At 39.4% G+C, this 22,074-nt stretch overlaps 1 protein-coding gene across 4 annotated transcripts in view; it reads left to right on the top strand.

Moving 5' to 3' along the window:
• Positions 1 to 22,074, top strand: part of TESK2 (testis associated actin remodelling kinase 2) — a 79,963-nt gene that overhangs the window by 37,304 nt on the left and 20,585 nt on the right. For 3 of the 4 annotated variants that reach the window (XM_058842557.1, XM_058842556.1, XM_058842559.1), the window contains one exon: positions 16,681 to 16,827. In XM_058842557.1, coding sequence (XP_058698540.1) covers positions 16,681 to 16,827 — 147 coding nt within the window. Of the gene's footprint in view, positions 1 to 11,734; positions 11,948 to 16,680; positions 16,828 to 22,074 lie in introns of all 4 variants that reach the window. The other variant, XM_058842560.1, reaches the window with a different exon arrangement.

Here is a 22,074-nt window from a genome sequence, read left to right as displayed (position 1 = left end):
TTTTTGACTGAAGAAGTTTGCTGCAAGATTTTGAGAAAGAGAATAGCTTTAGTGGTATATTATAAAAGCATGATTAGAGATTACTGCTGTTCTTCTATGGACAAAGGTGAGCATTTAGTGCCTTCAATAGGAAAATTAATGACAGAAATTGATGTTGTAGGGAATCCACACAAAATTTTGCCCAGTAACATAGCTATTCTTTGATTTTAGAGAGCTTTTAAAAGTTAAAAATAGTATATGTTTCAAGTGGTGGAACTGTCTTTTCTAGCAAAAGTAGTAGCATTTTTCATCTTCAAGTATGTGGAGTAATAATTGAATTCTGAAGACTTCTGGAGGTTGAAGAAGGGGGCTGATATAATGAGCTGAAGGAGTTATTAGTAAGACAGGGTGAATCACCAATTCAAATATAGCCCAGGAGGATAAACAAATTAGCCACTGTCTCGTGGCTTTTTTCAGCTTGTGGTCCACAAGGTGGTCTCCTTGCCTCCAGTGCTCAGCATAGTTGAGATCAGTCTGGCACTACAGGTGCTCAGAACTTCTGCCAGGGCTTCACTTCTTTGGACATGAAACTGATGATTCAGAGGCCCATTGGTCAATAGGTGTCTGAGTCACTGCAGACTTGCACTTGCTTGTGCTGGACTTGTTTTGTAATGAATTTAATTATTCCCTCTTGTGTTTTGAGAGTACAGTTGATGATATGCCTATGTAAGCAGGATACAGCATCACTTAGAGCTTATGTCTGAGGGCAGCATGATGGGAAATCATGTTTATTTTATATATGTATATATTTCCATAACAGAAGAAGTTGAGAACTTGTACCAAATGTTTGGTGGCTGGATTTAGAAAACTTGTTCTATTAACAGGCAAGGCAACCTCAAACAGTGTTAGAAGAGCCTTGAGGATTTTGTAAGCCTCTTAAGGGGTTACGTTAGGAATATGCAGCACTTTGTTATTGGAAGGCAGACTTCGAAGTATTTCAGATTTCTTTTCTTCCATGTTTACAGACACAGGAGGCTTAAACACAAGAGTGGATCATGCAGAGCAGGTTTTTTGCTTGAGGAAGGTGTTGATCCTATGTATGCCTTGGGATTTTCCCTTTTGGCAGCATTTTGTGTTGATTTAATTTTCCTCTCTCAAGTGGCTTTTGTTTTGAAAATTCTTGAGCAAGAGGCAGTTTCTGTTTGTTTTGGTTTGTTTTTTTCGAAATAAGGATGGAATTGTTTAATTATAGACTGCACTAGGACTTTGGCCTTGTTCTGAATCCACAGTCTTATCAGTTTTGATAATCCAATTTTTTTTTTAAGTTCTCAAGCCAGAAACTATGGCATATGCCTCTTCTGAAGTAATTCAATATCCTTAGATTGACAGAACAGCTTAGGCTGCCAAGGACCTCTATCCCTGCAAGCACTAAGTTAAGAAACATTTAAGGAAAGCAAAGTAAATGCTTTAATAGGTGTATCACCCAGATGAGCTGGAAGGCATTAGATTGCCTCACTAATGTTGAGCTCATGAGCACAGATTTGCCATGCTTGTTTTCTCTAAAACCAGAAACTGGGTATTCCTTTCTCAGCATTCAGCTCTTAATCTGAAGCTGCCATTTGTTTCTTTAGCTACAGGAATCTGCAGTGCTTCCTGCTGTACTCGCATGCCTCTCCAAACTAATTTTGGCCTTTCCCTCAGGCCTCTCTGTGTTTTCCAGCCACTTTCCTAATCTGACAACTCTCTTCACTTCCATTTCCTGGCACACTGCAGTATCGTAAGTCTCGGAGAAACTTGCATATTAGTAGAGTCTCTGGTGTCGGCATGGGATGCTGCTGAGCATTCAGAGGCCAGATCAGCACTGCTGCCAGACAAGCAAACAGTGTGTGCTCAGGGGACATGGAGCCAGTGGGGAACAGCCATGGCTCAACAGCAATTGTGTATGATTTTATCCGATACACATCTACCATGGAATGGCTGCATGAGTGAACATCCATTTTAGATGGGAGGCAAACAAATTTATTTGTGTGTTGTAGGTTTTATAGGCCTGTGCTATCATACTGGAGCAGATAACATAGCAGCATGAAGTCTAGCACATAAAAGCCACTTAATACCTTCTTGCAGATCTTGAATTGTTTGTTGAACTCAGTTAAACAGGTCTAAGAGACAGGTCAGGCTAAAATCTTGTTATAATTAGATGTATATTTATATATGCACAGAATGAGTCATACAATTTGATAATTCCTTCTTGAAAGAAATGAAAGCCTTGGCAATTTTGTGTATAAAAGGTGAGGAATGGGAAGTTATGTGTTGAATGGGATATCTTGAAATTGCAGTGCTTTGGGGACAATAGTTAATCGTTGTAACAGAAGTTTTATGGCTATTAATTCATACTGATGATAGTAAAAATGTGTGCAAATGCACTGTTGCCATAATCTGATTGCTCTGTGTGGGATCTGACTTGCATTGGAACTTTCTCAGGCAGAGAGCAGGGCTGTTGCAGTGTGATAGGAGCACATGGTAGCTGATGGAGGGGCAGGACAGTATCATTTCAGCCAGCAGCTGTGTGAGCTGAGAGTTGCCTGATGTGCTCTTCTGAAGTCTTTCAGATTTGGTCCTTGCTGATGAACTGCAGTCAGACTCATGGAACACCTGATACCACACCGGCTACTTAGAGTGGAGTCAGAAGCACTGAGTGTAGTTGGGCAGCCGTAGTTTTAAGGTGCTCTTACGTATGGCAGTGGGACAAGGCCTAAAGCTTATTGTAATGAAAATGCCAATGTCCTTTGAAAAGAGAGGGTTTTTTCAGTAAGTTCTTTGGTGATAACTGAAAACTTCTCTGCTTTCCTTCCCAACAGCAATAATTTAAGTAAACAGTAAGTGCAATTAGTGGAGTTTCAGTTTTTGGAGACCTTCGTTTTATAAGCATTATTTCTTTTTTACTTTTGGAGATAGTACTTGGTAGAAAGAAAAAATATTAAAAGCTTAAAAATCTCAGAATTGTTTCAGTTCTGCTGAATTGCCCTTTCACAAGGAATAGAAAGTAAGTTCTTAAAATGAGAAGGTTCTTCTGATACACATCTTTCACAAGCAGAATAAGTCATTAAAAGTATTTCATTCGTCTTTCTTTTTTCCTCCTCTCAGTTCCTGGTTATCTTTCTGTGGAGAGCCTTTGACCCTAGAATGGAGAAAACCAGACAGACATCACTTTGGTCTCCTCTTCTGAAGCTTTATGCTACAGCTAAAATTGTAGTCATGCATTGCCTTCCAGATGGCAATTGCACACTAGTGAGAGTTTTAAAAAGGTCTGAAATACCATTCCTTCCCTGCTCCCTTCTTTCCTCATCTCCTGTAAGACTCTCTAATCCCTACTTTAGTTCCACCAGTGTGATTCATATTGTTTGAATAACTTTAGTTTTACTCATGTAGCACTGCAAATATTTAACTGAGCTTTGGTGCTAGCAGTAGCCTGTCAACTCTGGAGAACTTGGTGTCTTTGGAACAGTAGTTCCTATTAGCAGTCATTCTGCAAATAATTCATGCAGCAAAAGAATTGTTCCTGCTTTAGGTATTACCTGTTTACCAGCTGACATTTAGTTCCTGGATAAGTTGGCTCTGGTGGTTGTTTCTCTGGGAAAAAAAAAAAAAAAAAAAGAATAGCTGTGGTGTGAATTTGATAAGCCTGAGCTTGCAGACAACTGAAGAGAAAATTACAGTTGTGCTTAAGGTGGCACCAAGTAGAAAATCCAAAGAAATTAAAAAACTCTCATTTTCATCCTGTTAGGAAATATTACTTATTTGCTGGGTACTGCTATTCAATTTCTACTAAAATCCCCCAACAATTCAGAGATTTATCAGGGAAGTTCTTGAATTCATGTAAGATAGGTAGTGCCTAGTGTGTTCAGTGAAGCCATACTGAGTAGAGGCTCCCAGATCAGTTTGTATTCCTTAATATCTTAATAACTTACCTAATGCTTGTGCATTAATTCCCTTTACTCATTAAAATCTTTCTTAGACACTTTATATAGTCCTTCTGACTGAAGTATTGAAAAAAGAAAACTCAGAAGGAGGGGTAAAAAAGCAGAGAGGTGGGAGAGCTCTATAGTACTTTATCTCTCCTCAGATTTGGGACCTAATTCTGCTCCAATTTGGTCTCATTTGTGTACATAAAGCTTCTTCCTTGAATGTATTACGGTCTTGGGCAGTATGTAAAGTTATTTGGTTTGTGGTTTTGTGGTATTGGTCACTGCTTTGACTTTCTGAAGGGAGCAACATGAGCAATGGCGCAAGCTTTCTCTTGGATGTTTCTCAGAAACAGCTCAGAAGATACAGAATATACTTGTTAATTCTATATGTCTTTGCTTTAGGTAAATGAATCTTGATACAGAGTAGTGTAAAGAGGGCATTTACTTTGGAGTAACTTAAAAAAAAAAATTATCATGCGATGATGACAAATGATCTTTCGGATGACTTCCAACAACTGACAGCCAGAATTTTAAATGCCTCCTGGCTGTAGGATGCAGCAGAAGGACTGTGGTTTAGACTTATAAGAACTCAAAGTATGTGGAAAATTCTGGAGATTAAATTTATCCTTGTGATCTCTCAGCCAATGAATAACATGACCTGTGGATTAATGCTGTAATAAACCTCTACTTGCAGGCTCTATCCTTTTTGTCGGTGGTTCAGGTACTTTCTGTAGTGTTAATTGGAGCTACAGCTTCACTTTATGAATGGAGAGTTCTTTCAGTGGTGCTGTACTAGTGCTGGAAAGTAACACACAGAGGCAATCTGGGCTTCCACAGGTATAAAACCCAAGCACCAGAAGAGTAAATTTAGTCCTATTACAAGTATGTCAGATCTATTGAGTTCTCTGCTCTTAAGCTATGGTTACTTTGTATCTTTCCTGGAATGGACTTGAGTTTTAGACATGGATATGTTTGATTCCAGGAATACATGCTCTGATGACAAGAATGGTTATGTGGTATAAAACTAATAAAAATAATAGCAAGTATGTCTTGCTATTATTTGCTTGCCTTTTTTGCTGCTTTTATCATAAGACTGGAAGTCCAGCCAGCATATATCCATGTTATTTCCTCTGCTAATTTGGTTGTTTGGGTTGTTTAGCTTTTCCTTCCAGAAGTCATTAAGAGTCAGACCTTCCATGTACTTGCCTGCAGTAGATGCACTCCCCATAAATGACTGTGTGAGGATTCACACAAGGACCCAAGAAGAGCAAGGTCATGGCAGCAGAAGTCGGGTTAAAAACAGTGGGGATATAACTCAGGTGTTAGGAAGACTAGGCTAGTCAGTAATGTAAAAGGTGAGAAATCATTCCATTTCATTGGTACTATTTTTTCCAACACTAAATTGGAATGAATGGATCATGAGATGTCTCTTGGGGATGTTTGCTGTCTGTATAGTGCTTTTTTCACAGAATCACAGAATGGCTGAGGCTGGAAGGGACCTCTGGAGGTTACTGAGTCCAATCTCCCTGCTCAAGCAAGGCCACCTAGGGCTGGCTGGGGCTGGTTGCTAAGGACCTGATCATAAAACCACAGAATGGTTGGTTGAAAGGCACTTTTTAAAGAACATCTTGTTCAAAATCCTCTGCCATGGACACAGCTACCCATAAGCCAGGTTGTTCAAAGCCCCATCCAGCCTGGTCTTAAACACTTTGAGGGATGGGTCATCCACAGCTTCTCTGAGCAACCCGTGCCAGTGTCTCACCACCCTCACAGCAAAGAACTTCTTCCTAAAATCTAAACCTACTCTGTTTAAAAACATTTGTCCTTGGCCTTTTGAAAGGTCTGTCTCCTTCTTGTAGGATCCCTTCAGGTACTGGAAGGCTGCAGTTAGGTCACACTGAAGCTTTCTCTTCTCCAGCATGAAGAATCCGAATTCTCTCAGCCTTTCCTCATAGGAGAGGTGCTCCATCCTTCTGATCATCTTGATGGCCCTTTATGCTTCTGCTCTTGATAAAAATCACTTATCTCACCACAGAAAAAGTGTTGCAAGTTAGTAGGTACTTTGAAATATTTTATTAATTTATCATCTTTTAATAAAAGAATAAAAACTATGGTGAATAGAGATAAGGTAAACCTCAAGATGCAAAACGCTTTTACTGTGTGCCTGCTTACTGGCACAGCTGAATGTTGACTTAATCTTTTGGGGTTAAAAAACTCAACCAACTAAACTTGTACAGAAAGACAAGCCTATTGCCTGTGCTTTCTGTTTCATTGCACACAAACACCAGGACTCAGTTAGGAAGAATTCAAAGTTCCCACCTCTTTTAATCACCTTTGTTGTTGCATGTAGCATCTACCTGCTGGAAGGAGAAAGGCATAGGCAATAGGGGACTTTTCTTACAGCTGAAAAATTAGGCAGTTTCTGTTTATGTTCCAAGATGAAAGTGTTTATAAGATGACAAACCATCTAGCAACAGATGCTAGCCAAGTCTCTAGCAATATCTTTTTGAAATTATAAAAATCCTGATTCTTTAAAGTGAAAAGCTTAGGGATATGCTTTGGATTTCTTATATCAAAGTATAATTTTTAGCTTTTGCTTAAATTATTGTGACAAACAAAGAGATAGCTATAAATGTGAGTATTAAGTACATGGATGTGTGTATGTATCTGACAAGTTATTTGTTTGTTACTATGTGTAGACTTTGGGCGTACTTGTTTCTATGTCACTTGCAAAATGATTTCTACTACGTCTTTGATCATTTTGAAATGCAGTTACCATTCTTTTTATAATCTCGGATTGGTGCCGACACTTCCCTTCATCTCTTGATTATTCATAATAGAATTTTTAAAATACTTGTCAACACTTGAGCCATATTTGGTCTTATTTTTTCACTCTTCACAGCATATGGACTGTCAGTTTCAGTTTTGCTAGAACAGATCACTTAGGTTCTCAGTTTAATATATAAAAAGTGGCTGAATGCACTCTCAGCAAATGTAGTTTGTGGCTTGACAGCCAACTTTCCTTTCTCTGTGCTATGCAAGGCATTGTATTGTTTCATCTTCAAAGCTCTGTCCTTTTCCCTCTAGTTTTATTCTTTTCAGAGGACTACAACATGTCTCTCTTCAACCTGAGATATCCCCATATGAAAGACACATAGCAGTTTACAAAACTGAAGAGACCCATTCCTGAGCCCTTGATCCTGTCAAGAAGCACTGGTGCCTCTAGAAGCAACCATGCCCTGATTAACTGGAGAGTGCTAGACCAAACCAGCTGTACTCACTGTACTACAACTGTCTGCCCTAACTATATTTTTTGAAAGGGTGCATGAGAAAGCAACAAAAATTAAAATTCTGTTTTCAGTGATGGTTCAATACAGGTTATCAACTCTCAGAAAGCTGAGTGAGGGTCAAAAGCATGTGAGCACCCTCATCTGTTTTATCAGCTAAAGATGTCTTATTTTCATTGAAATGATTCTGCAGACACACTGAGCTTGTTCCAACAGCTGAAGATTTGCAGACTGTACTACCTGTGTGTACCTTGTGTGTGAGATCTGAGTCAGGCTGATTAACAATAGGTGTTAACCTGACATCTGTATGCACCAGTGGATGCAAAATCAAATCTAAACATGGTACATGCAAGAAGTAAATTAGACTGTTCAAAGTACATAGAGTTTAAAAAGCTTGCAGGAAAAGGGGAGGGGTGGTTGTGGCTTTTAGAAAATGTCACACTGTTTAAACCTTATATTGTAACTTAAGGCCTCATGTGTTATTTTGTAACAAAAAAAGCCAATGTGTTTAACACGGTGAACTCATTTCACAGACATTTAGACAAAGTACATATTCTTTTATATGATTTTCTTTGGGAACCTGATATTTTTGTGAGTTTTTTAAAAAGAAAAAATACTTTAGTCCCAAACACAGCTTGATGTGCTGCACATACCAAAAAAATCCATTTTAAATCACACAAGGGGGCCCAGCTTTCAATGACAGGAGGCAGGAAATTTAGTGTTCTGACTGAAATTCCATCTCCAGTTCATACTCTTGCAGCTTCATGTTGTGGCATATGTGGTGTGTTTGACCCTTTGATTCATTCTCCAGCAAAAATGATACAGGTCTCCACAGGAGTTTCAGCTAAGTCTCTCTGATTTGTAGCTTTTCAGTTTTGAGTGCTTAAATATCAAATGTCAGGTTTTTGGAAAGCATGTAAAGGACCTTATTTAAGTTAGATGTTATTTCAAATTTTTTCCCCGTACATCTGATGCTTACTGTTTTTTTTAATGAATGAAAGCTAACCATCTTGTCTGATTACAGTGATCAAAGACCTGGGTTTCCAGAAGAACATTTAACAGAGCATTTTTTAAAATCTGTTTGGGTAGGTTGTACCTGCCATGCAGAATGCAGGGGCCTTCATTCTGGAAGGAAATTCATGCTGCTCTACCTGGTCATGACACTTATTCTAAAGGCAGAAAGGTGGAATTGATTCTCAAAAAGTTGCAGTAGAAAGCTCAGTTACAGTAAGCAAAAAGCAGACAAAAACGTTGGCTTCTGGAGGACACAAGCTGGCATTACAGGGGCTCTCTGATGAGGGAAGCTGGCAGGTCAGTTAAAAGGAAAAACCTGCTGTGGGCTGGTGGTGACCAAGTAAATTAAACACAGAGACAGCTCTCCAGATTAAGTATTTGCTTTTTACCAAAAGCAGATAAGCGGTGAGCCCTGCACTGTGCAGGAGGCAGTGGGAAGCTGCTTAGATGCATCTGCATTGTGTGGTTAAGTGAGAAGGGTGGGTTCTCACAAAAAGAAAGTTCATATGTAAAAAGAACTATAATCAGAGACACTAAAGAAGTCCTCATATAAAGGCAGAAGCAAGACTTTAAAACTCTAATTTGTGGTCCACAGTCTATATTATGCATGCAGGTGCTAGATGAGAATTGATGAGCAGCCAGTTATTTCAGTGAGAACTTCTGAGCTCATAGTTAAACCTCCTTTCTCCCTTCATCCTCTCTATTTTTAAAAATTGAATCTTGGTTCTGCAGACTATACCTTGGCTTTAATTATTTTTCCCTTCTCTCTCACAGGAGTGAGTGTTGCTTTATTGCTTCAGGGCCTGTAATAGTGCACAAGCAACTTTTATTCATTATTTTGAGCTAGGTGCATCTAAATATGTTGTGTTCTGAGGAAGGCTTACTAAGTATCTTGCTGTTAGAGGTGTTAACCTCTTCCTCCTTTTTAGAATGTCTCGAGAATAGAAGAAAGATAAGAGGCAGATAAATGTTCAACTGCAAACAGCAAGTTCCATTGTCTCATTCCTTGTCTCCCCCCATGTGTGAGGCTCGCACATGCGGGTGGGTGCTCTATGTGTGGGTTTTTTTGGGGGAGGGGTTTTTAATAGCTGTGTTTTGACACTCACTGTAAGCCAACTAGACCATTTGCCATTGCCTCAAGCTAAAAAGAAAAACGTTTTTGAATTTCAACCTCTGAATTCTTTTATTGGTGGCTAGGTTAACAAGAGTGAGAAGATATAGACTTTTCAGCTGTCATGGTATGGGGGGGAGAGAAAGAAGAACTGAATACTGTCTTGAGCACTAGATTTTCCTGTAACTTCTATATAAGAAGAGAGGCAGTCCAGATAGGTACTGTGGTGCTGGCCACTTCTTGCCTTGAAATTTTTTTCTTACATATTTTCAGTAAATTCGGTTTGTACGTAGTGCTTTCTCTTCTTTCCCCACTTTTCAGCCTGGATCCCAGGAAACATACTCTTGAATTAACAAGTGTTTTTTAGTTTCACTTCCTCATTTTGCTTTACTTATCAGCTATCCAAAACATTCAGAAACTGAGTTGTAGAAGAAAATTCCTTCAATGTTTGCTTTTGCATCACTATTAATAGAGGATCTGGGTGCCTTCTATAATTGCCAATAAAGTGTTTGAGCACCCACAAATGTAAGTGTACGTGTTGAGTGGATGTGGGAGTGTTGAGGCTTGGAAAAGTACTTTGAAACATCTCAAAGAGAGTATTCCTTGTGCAGAATTTAAGCAAAGTCTGTACTATGAGAGGTGTTCATGTGCTCAAAGTTTTGCTCTCAGTAGATCCTTGTTGCGGTTTCACAGACTTCAAAAAGTGAAGCAAAGGGGTTAATTTTTCTGCCACCTTGCACGCATATAATCTGTGGGCTGCTGCTGCTGGTATTTATGTGGGGAAGGTGAGAAAGACCTTATTTAAATGAGAGGCTCCTTGTCAGGGATCGCAGCTTTTCGGCAGAACTGAGTCTAGTATGCTTGAAATGCTGTCAGTGTGGATAGAACCTTCTGCTCTCAACAGAAGTGTTATTGTAGAGATGCTGTTTCCCTTGCCTGTGTCAGCAACAAGGTACTTTCTTTTCTATGCCTGTGTGCTAATTTATGCCATATCCCAGATTCTTATCTGCACTGAGACTGGGTTCCACTTAGAATCCAAATAGTTGTGACTTCAGATTATGAGTGCAGGGTTTTTTGTTAGGCTGTCTTTGCTTTCTGTTTCTTTCTGTTAATATAATTACAGGAAAAGTGGTTATCAAGGTCAGTTTGTATAGATATACTGGGAGTGTTTTCCGGTTCCAACAAAATAACCTTATTTCCTGCAGTGTTTCAGACCTGAGTATGAGTGAGCATCCATAAAAGTTCCTTCATCCATATGGGTTGCAGCAGTGCATTGTTGCTATGTGCCGCAGCTGAAGCCTTACCAACAAGAATCTGTTTGTAGCAGCAGGCAGCCAAGTGAACATTACATTTTGATTGAATGAAATTACAGAAAAGGGCTACATTCAGCATACTGACCATAAGAGCTGTTGGAATTAGAGAATTAAAGGAAGACAAATCTTGCTGAATTCTTTCCCATGCCAACGCTTGAATGTTTGGAATGCAACAAATGGTTTTCATTACAGCTCCTTCCTGAGTTAGTGCATGTTAATTCTTGTTTGCCCTTATAAAAGAAACCATGCCTGTACATGCCTTTTCACAAGGAGAAGCCAATGAATTAATCAATGCTACAACTGACACAGAAGAAGAAACAGAAGTAGATCTGTTGCATTTCTTGGTTTTTGGTTCTGAGTTTGGATGAGTGACCAGGCTATGGCAGTTGACAAAGCTGACCCTTTCCTCTCTGAATAGCTGGCACTTAAAAAAATTATTTTAATCCTGTAATGGTTAACACATTTAAAGAAAATACATAATTTATTATTAAAGAACAGGATTACTTGTATTGGTAGAAAAGCAGAAGAGAAATTGATTTTAGGTTACAGATTCTTTTCTTTCAGTTTTCGGGAACAGGAAAGTAAAGGGGCCTTCAGATGAAGACTTTTGGCTTTGCTTCTGTTCTTTCAATCAAGCGCTTTTTCCAAGCCACTTGTACCCTTCTGATCCCTCTTGAACAAGTTTGAGCTTTATTCTGAAATGTGTTTGCTTCACCCATGTTCTCCTTCAGTACTTGTATGTTTCTCCCTGGCAACGTTAGTTGACCTGCTGACCAAAAGTATTCTCAGACACAGCCCAAATTCAATATCTAACTTGTTCTGTTTCAATGATTTATTTTGTTTGATACAATCAATGGAAATGGAAGGTTACTGCTCAGAGGTACTTGGGTCAGGTGGTTTTGTAGATTTTTAAATTGTGGAATTTTTAACAACTGGAGGTCTATGAACCAACTTCAAATTTTTTTTTAAAAAAGTCAATTTAATCTCATAATCAATCTCACTGTATCAACCTGTAGTATCTCATATTGTGGTTTTGAACACAGTGATACTGTCTTTCTTTTCCAGTTCTGCTCAGCTGAGACTAATGAAAACAGTTTGGGGAAAGGTGAAAGTTTCCAGTCCTTCCACTGTAGCTAATTATGCCACTTGTGACGGAGGGGTACATTGGCTTGCACAGAAGCCAGAAGCCTTCAGAGAAGTCACTTAGAGACTGCAGTGTGACAGATGACTGTTAAACATATGAGAACTGAAGATGAGGTTGTGTCTTCCTTGCTTCAGGTGGTTTAAAATTGGTTTCAAAGTTCTGCAGAAAGCTTAGTGAAAAACTCTCAACTTCCTTTTATTAACATGAGAGTTACCTTCTTACTTCCAGCATTAGAAATTATACAAATGTGCAAGCTCTGTCTATTTTGGCACTCTTTAATGCATTTATCAATAGTGTCTGCAATACTTGATTTTGCTTTCCAGGTCTCCCTTCAGAGTACAGCTACTTATTCTGGGTTTTGCTCTGGTATCTCTCTTGCTTCTCCATGCAGAAGGTGCTACTGCCACAATTATAGTTTCCCTTTCCTCCTGCATCTCTACCTGTTTCTTCAATGTGTTTTCGCAGTGTATTCATTTGTTGCTATCTCAATGTTTGTCTTGTGGTGTTTTGGGTCCTTGGAGCTCTTACTCTTTACTTGCCTCATTTGGTTTGTCATTTCCACACCTACTTTTCTTAACCACTTAATGCCTCATCTTTGGCAACATTTGGCCAACAGTAGAGGGATGTCTTCTGGTTATTTGTTGCTTTTTAAATGACAGGCAGTGACTTTTAAAGTCAACTAAATAGCAGGCCAACTTTTTCTTCTGGCTTTCTTGTGCGGTATCTGTTGGCTTATTTATATCAGACCTACACACTGAAACAGCATTGGTTTTCAAAAAAGCGTTGAAAACTCTTTGCAATTCCCATCAGTCTTCCTGCTCAGACATGGCAATATTTGGAGTCTTTGTTTCTGAGAAATAACTACTAGACTTGTGTGAAACTGATGTGCCTTTTCTTTAAAAGCTTCTAGTTCTCATATTAGTGTTTGAACTTCTATTTTGAATTTTGAAGCTAAAATCTGACAGCTGAAGTTTGGTATAATCTGACAGCTGAAGTTCATTATTAGTCTATTGAAATGAAGCGTGTAATGCTGTGCTTAAGTACCGTTATATGCTGAATTTCTATCCATTCTTCATTTCATATGCTTGAGTCTGATAACGTGACTGCAACTGTGTTACAAGGCAACAGTACTATTATACTGATTTTAGGTTAAAGTAGCATGACTGTTGTATAGGGATAAGTTATGCACTGCTGCTGCTGGATTTCATAGCAGTAAACGATACCATCAGAAACCTCTTCAAGGTTCTTCGATCCAGAAATCATGTGTGCTTGTCTGAGCTTCTGAGTAACTTGTCCTTCAAAGAGACTACTGCCCTCTTTGCTTATAACATTTGGGAGAGGTACCAGAAATGCAGTTCAGCTGAACATTTGTTTTCACAACAAAGGTATGAGCTCTGACCTCGGATTTTTTAAAGAAAGAGTATTTTTGTGAGCTAAGATGCCAAAGTCTTTTAAACCAGTGTTCAATTTGCTGTGTTAAATTGTAGTAAATGCAAAAATAAACAACCTATCACTGTTGCTTTCAGACTGGCAACCAGATAAACTGGCTGTTGGTGTCCAGTTACATGGCAGAAAAGTAGCATGAGGAATAATGGGTAGCTGTTTCACTGCAACCTGATGACACAGGGTTTGAAAAGGTCTGAATACTGCTCCATTTAGCTGTGATGTCTCTAAGAATTGTAGTGCCCTTTGCTTTCATTGTCATAGCCCAGTCAGATCTGTTCCAATTGCTTGTGGACTTGTGTTGTTGTTGTAGTAGTATAGTGCTTTGAGATAATGTGGGTGCTGTATGCTTACTGTACCAGTACTGCATCAGGGACAAAATAAAATCCAGTGTTCTCTTTAGAAGAGGTGCATTTTCTATCCTTCAGGATATTCTTACCACACAGAGCTGATTTGTGCCAGTAAGAGATTTAGAACAAGTATTTTTCTCTTTCAGTTGCACTGGCAATTAGGAAGTAATGTACATAGTTTTGTGTCTGTCCTGAAAAGGCATTGTTGAAGTCCTCTGAAAAAAATAGGCCATCAGGCTGACTGTTTGCATTATCAGCCTGAATGACTGGAAGAATTGGATTACTTGCATGAGCACTGTGCAGTGCTTGCCTTAGGAACAATTCAGGTCTCTGCATGCAAATATTACCTGCTAGCCAACTAAAATCTGAGATCAGCTGAAGCCTTAAAGATGTCTAGGAAAATCTTAGACCAAGAGTTACTTGATTAGCCTTACATGCTCCATAGGCATAGAAATTAGAGCCAAAGGCAGAACTCACATCTCTGATAAATGAGAGCTGGGTGGCAGTTTTGGAAAGGAGGCCTGGTAGGTTTTGTAGATGTGCTGGAAACAGGTTTGACTGTCACTTTTGTAGCTCGTGTGCGCTGTGTCCAATGTGTGTGTCAGCTGTCACCCAGCCCATGCTAGAATCTAGTCTTTGCAGTTAAGATGGGTGAATGACTCTGCAAGCCAGTTTGAGTGGGAGAGTGCTGCAGGAATGGATATATTGGACGCACTTAACTAATATGGCAACAATGGATCAAATCAGTAGGCTGCTGTATTGAAAAGAAAAGCAAGAGCATGCTCGATATAGTAGCCAGCTATTGTTCCATCTCATTGTGTGTGTCAATACTCTTAGGGGCTGCTTGTTTATTAGCATTTCTGTAGCAATTTGTGTCATGGAATGGCACAGTTCAGAGAACAGAAAATAGAAGCTAGGTCAGTGATTCCCTCCCCCCTTGCATTGTCTTTCTGATGAATTCAAATATGGTGGTGCTTTATGGACAGTCTGTTACTGGCCTGTCAGAAAGGTGAAATGGTTTGGGATAATTGCTAAGTTTCATTTTATAATTAAGTTATTCAGCCAGGTGCTTTGGTGTTTTCTGTTCCAGGTTGGTCAGTATTGTTCTGATTTTAACATGACTGGATGAGAAGTGCTGTTCACGCTGTTTTGAGGAGGCTGGGAATAAATAAGATGTTACTGTAGAATTTTTAGTCGCCATTTTTTCCTTAAGCATGATAGCACTTTATGCTGAAGAAAAAGAATAGTTTTATTGAGCATGGGTTTTGGTTGGGTGTTCTTTTTTTTTTTTTTTTTTTTTTCCTTGTGTGCTCTATAAGGTCATCTAGCTCCCTTAGGGATTCAGATAAAAGAAATAAGAAAGATCAAAGCTGGAAAAGCTCAAAGCAGCATTGTTTCCAACATTGAACCAGGTTGGCTGCAGCTCTAGTTGGTCTTGAAAACCTCCAAGGATGGAGATTGCATAGCCTCAGAGTGACCTGTTGCAGAGCTGCTCTGCTCTCCTGGCACACGAACTCCTAGCACAAGGAACAGGTTGTTTTGGAGAGAAGGAGGGTCGTGCCCTTGACTGACGGTGTAAAGCGCTCTGTGCATGGGCTGGGATGAGCCCCATTCCTGAGGGATGCACACAGGAGCCCCTGGCTGCTTTTGGAGCCCCCTCTGTGCCAGGTAAAATTGCTTTGTGCCTCCTCTGCCCTGACAATTTTGCCTCCTAAAATAGTTACCTGTGGAACCTGTGTATCTGCTGAAAGAGTTTTCAAAATTCACCGGAGAGATCAGCAATGGGTGGATCCGAGCTGTAACCAAGATGCTGTTTCTTGCAGACTGTTTAGGAGGTGACCTGTGACTCCCAGACTTACCAGTAGAATCCAGCTTGTGTATGTTCTTTCCTTGCTCTGACAGCCTTGGGATATCAGCTACATCCATCCACACTGCAGGGTGTATGGCTCATGTTTGCCTCATGTCCCAGGCTCCAAGACACAAAGAAGAGCAACAAAATACAAGCATGTTCCATGTTGCTGAAATAACAAGAGCTGCAATTAATTAATTTATTTATTTATTTATTTTTAAACACGAGAATGGTGCCACATGTTTTGTCAGAGTGAATGATGCAGGAAAGTCATTTGAGAGAGAGTTGGAGACCTGCGTGGCACAGAGAAGTGAAGCTGGTGCAGTCTGGAGCAGGGATACACACATGGGCCAGGCTTGGGAGCAGATTGTCCTGTCTGCTTCACTTGGATTTCCTTGACAGAAGTCAAGGTTTTCCTTCTGGAGTGAGCTACTCTTTTTGCCTGGTCACTGGTGGGTGACGGGCTGGGAGTGTAACAAGGAGCTGTTTAAATACTACATATGCTGGTATATACATAGAGCATAAGGTGTGCTGATGTAATGATTATTTAAACTCTGGAGTTTCCATGTCTTAACCTGGGCTATATTACTTAGTATCATTTAGGCGCTGCTTTGTTTCACTGTCCCTTGTAGCATTTATCTTTTACTTAATGTGCTTTCCTTTTCCTGAGGGCTGCCATTTGATGGGGTTGATGTAGCACTGAACACAGTGGGAATCATATTGCTGATTAGAACTTGTAGATACAGCAGTGGAAAAATAGAACTTACAGCAGCACATTGTAATATTTTTCTTTGATGCCATTTCAGTTTAAGGAAACTGGGAACTTGATCAGGCTCCATGACCTACACTTGGATGCTTAGCTCTGCCTTTGTTGATTAATTCTGTATGAAAGTCAGATCTGCATAGTTTTTTTTCCCCTAATTTTCCTCAAGCTGAAATGAGAGGGTGATATGATATTGCAGGTGTCTCTGATGGGTCTCTTTAAATCATAGAGTTAATACAGTGGTGGCTGTTGCATCTTTAACATAAGGGCATTGGTAGAGGTGGTGAAGGGAGACGTTTTCAGCTTCTCTTGATCTGCAAACTTTGCACCTGCCAAGCTCATACGAAAAAAAGATTTTAATGTGTAACTGAGCTGAGGTCATTTGTTGTAATGGTGAATTTTACTTTCCTGACAAAATACTAATTTAAATAATAAATTACAAATGTTGCTTTGTCTTTTCAGTACATCAATTGTGGTAACCTGGAACAGCTACTAGATGGCAACCAGCATCTCCCCTGGACAGTGAGGGTGAAACTGGCATATGACATTGCTATGGGGATCAGTTATCTTCACTATAAAGGCATTTTCCACCGAGACCTTACATCCAAGGTACTGTTTATAAAATTAAGGGAACTTCCTAACAAAGCTACTGTAAATGTTTGTTGGGCTTTTCTCCCTTCCTCCATTCCATGCAGAGAATTACTATTATATGAGGTGTGATCAAAGACATTTTGAGAAACAAATTGAAATGCAGCTTAGAGAATTAAAACTTTCCTCAAAACGTTTGTAGCTTTATGGAAACTAGAGAAATTATTATCATGAGGGAAGATCATCCCTTAAATGAGTTCAGATTAGGATTTCTCATAAAGCAGCTGCAGAGTTTTTTTTAGTTCTGAATTGTGGTTCAGTAAAGTATTTAAATCCCTTGATAATTAAGCACAACAATCTAACATTTGGAACAGGTTAATCATATAAAGAACCCAAACTGAGGGGATTATTGCAAACACACTTCAAAAATCTCCTTGTTGTTTTTGTTTCCTTCTGTATTTCACAAATCTTCTGTAGGAAGAGTGACCTTTCATTACTAATTCTGCATTAAGTGTTGTGTACAATCCTGGTTTATGTTTCTTTCATTTTTAAAGTCAGTAAGATCAAAATAGTTTGCCTAAACTTTTCAAATTTTGAAATTTTCTCCAGAATAATACATCAGTGGCAGAGTTTTTAATGGACATAGACTTATTTTTTCTAGTTGCTTTGGTGACAACTTGTATGAATTTAGTTGGCTGAAGTAGCTGGATAAGTCAAGCTCAGCTAGAAATATTGCCATAGGAGCACTAAGATGTGTGAGCAGATTGTCCCAGTATTCACACTGGTTCTTTACCACCCATTGCAGCCTGTGCTAAGGGCTTTGCTGTCCTGTCTGTCCTGTTGTCTGGTGCTAATGAGCTGGTTTAAACTCACTGGGGGCCTGCAACATGGAAGTCCTTCAAAACTGTTCTTGAGAAGGCTTCATCAAGTCATTTCAATCAGAAGCATGCAGAAGAATATTAATTTTGTCCAAAAGGAATTATTTTTTAGGGTTAGAAACAGTTTCTAAAATAAAACCACAAGAGTGTGTTTGTCAGTGAGGCTACTAGTCCTTCATCCACTTTTAGGGTTTTTTTTTAAATCTTCCTTAGTGCAGTGTTAAACAGATGTAGAATGTGCATTTAGTCAAGGTGAAAAAAGTTCAGCTAGTAGATGAAAGAAGTATTTTGGTGAAGTCATACTTTCTTGGCTGTTCTTTCAAGTGAAGGACACTGAATTCTGTAAGGAAAAATATCAAATTTATGAAAAATGCCCAGACTGGTAGTCATGTCACTTTGACATGATACACTCAGAAAGCTCCATTTCAGTCACCTTGGAGTGTGCAGGTAAGAGATGCATAAAAATATCTGAAAAGACAACTTGGTGTTCCCCTTTCTTTTTCAGTTCAGGATGTAGTTTAGTGTATTTAAGAGTAGAATTACTGCAAGGGACCAAAGTAACTAAGGAGAACTCAGTGCCTGCAGCATTTATTGTAACGCATTCTGTGATGATCAGTCATATGAAAATCCAGTTCCTGGGATCCCTGTGAAAGCCTTTGTTCCAAGCTTTACATAACTGTATGTCATTCTCTGGAGCTGCTCTGCCAATGGTTCAATGTTATCTATTGTTGAATGCCAATTGTTTAGAAAGCTACACCCGCTGGGAGGGGTTCGGGATGTCCCAGCAAGAGCAAACTCATCAGAGGCCACGGGAAGTAGTTAAGGTTATTCAAAAACAAATGAACAACAAATCAAACCCTAAGAGTTTACTAGCAGTTATGATACATGTTTCCTAGCACTACAGTTAGAGTATCTGTGTATGGGCCACATCGGAAGCTGTCAGCTTTAAGAGTAATATGGAAAACTGATGACAGCTATGGTCTGTATTTTTCAATTTCTTAGGGATTTTTGTGTTGTTTTGTTTATTTTAAAAGTTTAATTATTTTTTTTTACATGATGAGTGCACTTCCCTTGTTCTGTTTGGAAAGGAAGTAGACTAAATACCTGGCCTTAAACACTCACCTTAAACTATTCATGAATTTTATTAGCATATTAAGGTATTGATGAAATAAACTTTAAATCTATTGAGAAACTACTCCTCTTTTGGGCAAATGTTTGCCCTGCTGGCTGGCTAAATTTTTGAAAAAAAAAAATTTGTTCCAAATCAAAACAATTAAGATAACCATAGGAAAAACCTGTCACCGAAATTCTTAGTTCTCAGATTATGGCTTTTGGCTACTGCTTGAGAAGATGCCTTGGCTTTTACCAGGTTTGTACTGGTGATAGGATGAGTTGTGTTCATTACTACTAGTAAGTAGTCAGTGTGTGTGAGCAAGCTGAAGGAAGATGTGATGGACTCTTTTCCTTGGTAGAGAACTTGGATCTAACAAGGGCAAATTCAATACTATTCTGTATTGACCTTCTTTCTTCAGTAAACTTCATTAATTGATGGGATGGCTTTATTATTCAAATGAAGGCAAAGACAAGGGTTTAGACATCTGAAAAAGTCAGAACAGGCTGAGTTTGCAAGGTGGGAGAGTACAGCATTTTTCCATGAAACTTGCTGGCCTTGACTGAAGTGAGCAGAATGAAACTGAGATTTTCTATGCAGGAATGTCTCCATGCTTTACATGCTTTACACTTAGGACAATACCCCACTGCAAACTGTCCCTTCAATATGAATTTTACTAACTTTAATTAATTTAGATCCATACTTCTGCCTTGCTGTTTCTGGCAAACCTCTAATTCCTGCAGCTTCCTGAAGTGGATGGTGTAATACATAAATTTTACTGTGTCAGTTATGGCAGCAGAGTTGCCTTGCTTTTAGCATTATATGTGTCAATGTACTTGATGCCTAACAATTTAAAGAAAGAAAAGTTCCTGTCTCCTGCCAATCTAAGATTGGAAAATAAGTGAGTTGGGCCATTAGTATACAGCAGGGTGATCTCTCTTCCTAATTGCACCATGTGGAACAGAGGAACAGAACAGCATTGATACTGCAGGAGGCCAGAGGGAAGAATGGCAGAGAAGAGTAGATGTAGGTCATTATAGTCGATGTGACAGCCCACGGGAATGTCAGCCCTCATATCCCACTGGTGCCCTTCCCAATGTCCTTCTGTCAAAAAGAGAGGCAGCGCTTGTTAGAAGGGATGTGCTGCCTCGACAGCCGCTGCTTCCCCATGTCATGAGCAGCTCGGTGCCTGGGCTCTGGGCTCGGCCTGCTGTAGCTGATCAGACTGAAGAGCCTGGCTTGAATCTGTCAGAAGGTACGAGTGGTCAGTCTGGCCATTTGCAGCCTGCATGGAATAGCGGTATGGGCAGAGTGACTTGGACTTTTTATAGGCCAAGAAATATGGTGTCCGCACTTTTGACTTGTCATGAAAAGATTTACGTGGAAATGAAGCTACAGATGGGTTCTGACAGCCAGCCTCGTTGGCTTGTTCCCTGACCCCTATCCATATCACCACAAACCCCATGAATTGTTTTTCATTGGGGCCTCACTGAGTGTGCAGGAGGAGGATTTGCATCCTGGAATCATAGGAATTTTCTTAATCTTTCAGTGATTGTCAAGGAGCTCTGGTTATTAATTTTAATTCTGAAAATCTTAGTCGAAGAAGATGCAATCATTAAAACAGAAATCATATTGGGAAAGTGTTTCAATAGAAGAATTGTGATGTATTTTTTTCTCAATTTGACTTGGTTTTACAGCATTCTGGCTGTTGTAACTTACAGCTAAAATAGCCATGTTTGGGGAAGAAGTATCCAGCCTGGAAAAAGAATATAGCAAAATGCCTTTGTACCTCACCCCTCAAAACACGTCTCACTGCTACACAGTTTCTTCAACACTTGGTTTATGCCGTATTTGCACTGCATTCAAACCCTCCTCTGGAAACACTATTGATTTCATTGTCAGCTTATGCAAGTGACTATCCTAATACAAGTAAAATTATACTTACAGTACTTCTGAGATGAGGGAGGTAAATAAGGTGATTCTTTATTATAACAGATTAATAACAAGAATATTGGTGAATATTGGGTATGTGCCTTAAGACTTTGAAGTATTTGCGTTTTACGTGTTCAAGTTCAAAGAAGTATGCTTGCTGGCCTCAGAGGCAGTTTGAAACATTAGAGCATTTATAAAATAGTCAGGTTTGACCCCTGGAGACAGAGAAAGCACAAGATAAGTAACAATCTGTGAAAGATTTTGCTAAGGTAGCTTCCTTGTTACAGAATCCTTCTGTGATGATGGGGGAGGCCAGAATCCCAGGGCAACACTGCAGTAGTCTTAACCACAAGACAGAAGAGCTTCATTTGCAGTCCACGCTTTCCTTTCATATCTTCTCAGCCTTTCTGTCACCCTACTATTTCAGTGGGAGGAGTGGTGAGAATCCTGAAAGTAGTGGTCCAAGTGTTTTATGTACAGCCCCAATTCACCATTAGCATGAATCCTTTTTGTGTATTAAAACACATGGATGCCAAGTGGAAAATGGTGTGATCATGTAATTAAGGATGTTACCTAAATATGTATACATAAGGGGAAAAAGGAAGGTTGTTGCAGAAGTTCTACATTCCATCCTTCATGCAATATTATTTTTTGATGTAGTGTTTGTTGTGTACAACTTCCTACCAGTTTTGGCAAAAATGGTATTCTGCTCTTCATTTTAGAGTTGGAAGCTTGGGATTCATGGTGAGGGTGTCTGTTGCTTTAGTTACTACAGTAACTAATAAATGAAGTATTTTTAATTTTTATTTGTTGCTACTTTAGTATTGCTAAAACGCATTGCATGTTTTTGCTATGGAGGAGGAATGGGGAGGGGAACTAGAGAGATTCTTTGGTAGTGAGAAGTGAACATCCAGGAGTCTGCCCAGTTTTCAAGGACTGATACCACCTGCTCTGTTACTATCCAATCCTTTCTGCTAGCATACAATGCCAGTCTCTGGTCAGGCATTTATTTCATCCTTGTTCATAGGGTTTTTTCTCTTCTTTTTGTTCCTAGTTCCTGTCCCCCAATCTTATTGATCAAACTCCTAGTCTGGCTGACTTTATTTACTCTCTTCCTATTGCTCCTGCTTGATGCAGGACTATCCAGTCTTTATTTGTGTTTTGGTCTTTAGTATGTTTAGCCATAGTATGTTTAGTTTAGTATGTTTAGCCTCTCTCCATGTTCTACAGCTCCAGGTTAGCTCTGATCCCTGCCGCCACCACCCATTTGCTGTACTTGCAGTTCTTCTGTCCTTGTAATAGTACTTGCTTTTTTCCCCCTGGCTCAGGACTCTGGTCTTGGTCCCT

Source organism: Poecile atricapillus, chromosome 7, assembly GCF_030490865.1.
Source record: "Poecile atricapillus isolate bPoeAtr1 chromosome 7, bPoeAtr1.hap1, whole genome shotgun sequence".
NCBI classification, from domain to species: Eukaryota; Metazoa; Chordata; class Aves; order Passeriformes; family Paridae; genus Poecile; species Poecile atricapillus.
Note: the sequence above shows the minus strand (reverse complement) of the source record. Positions and strands in the feature narration are given on the sequence as shown.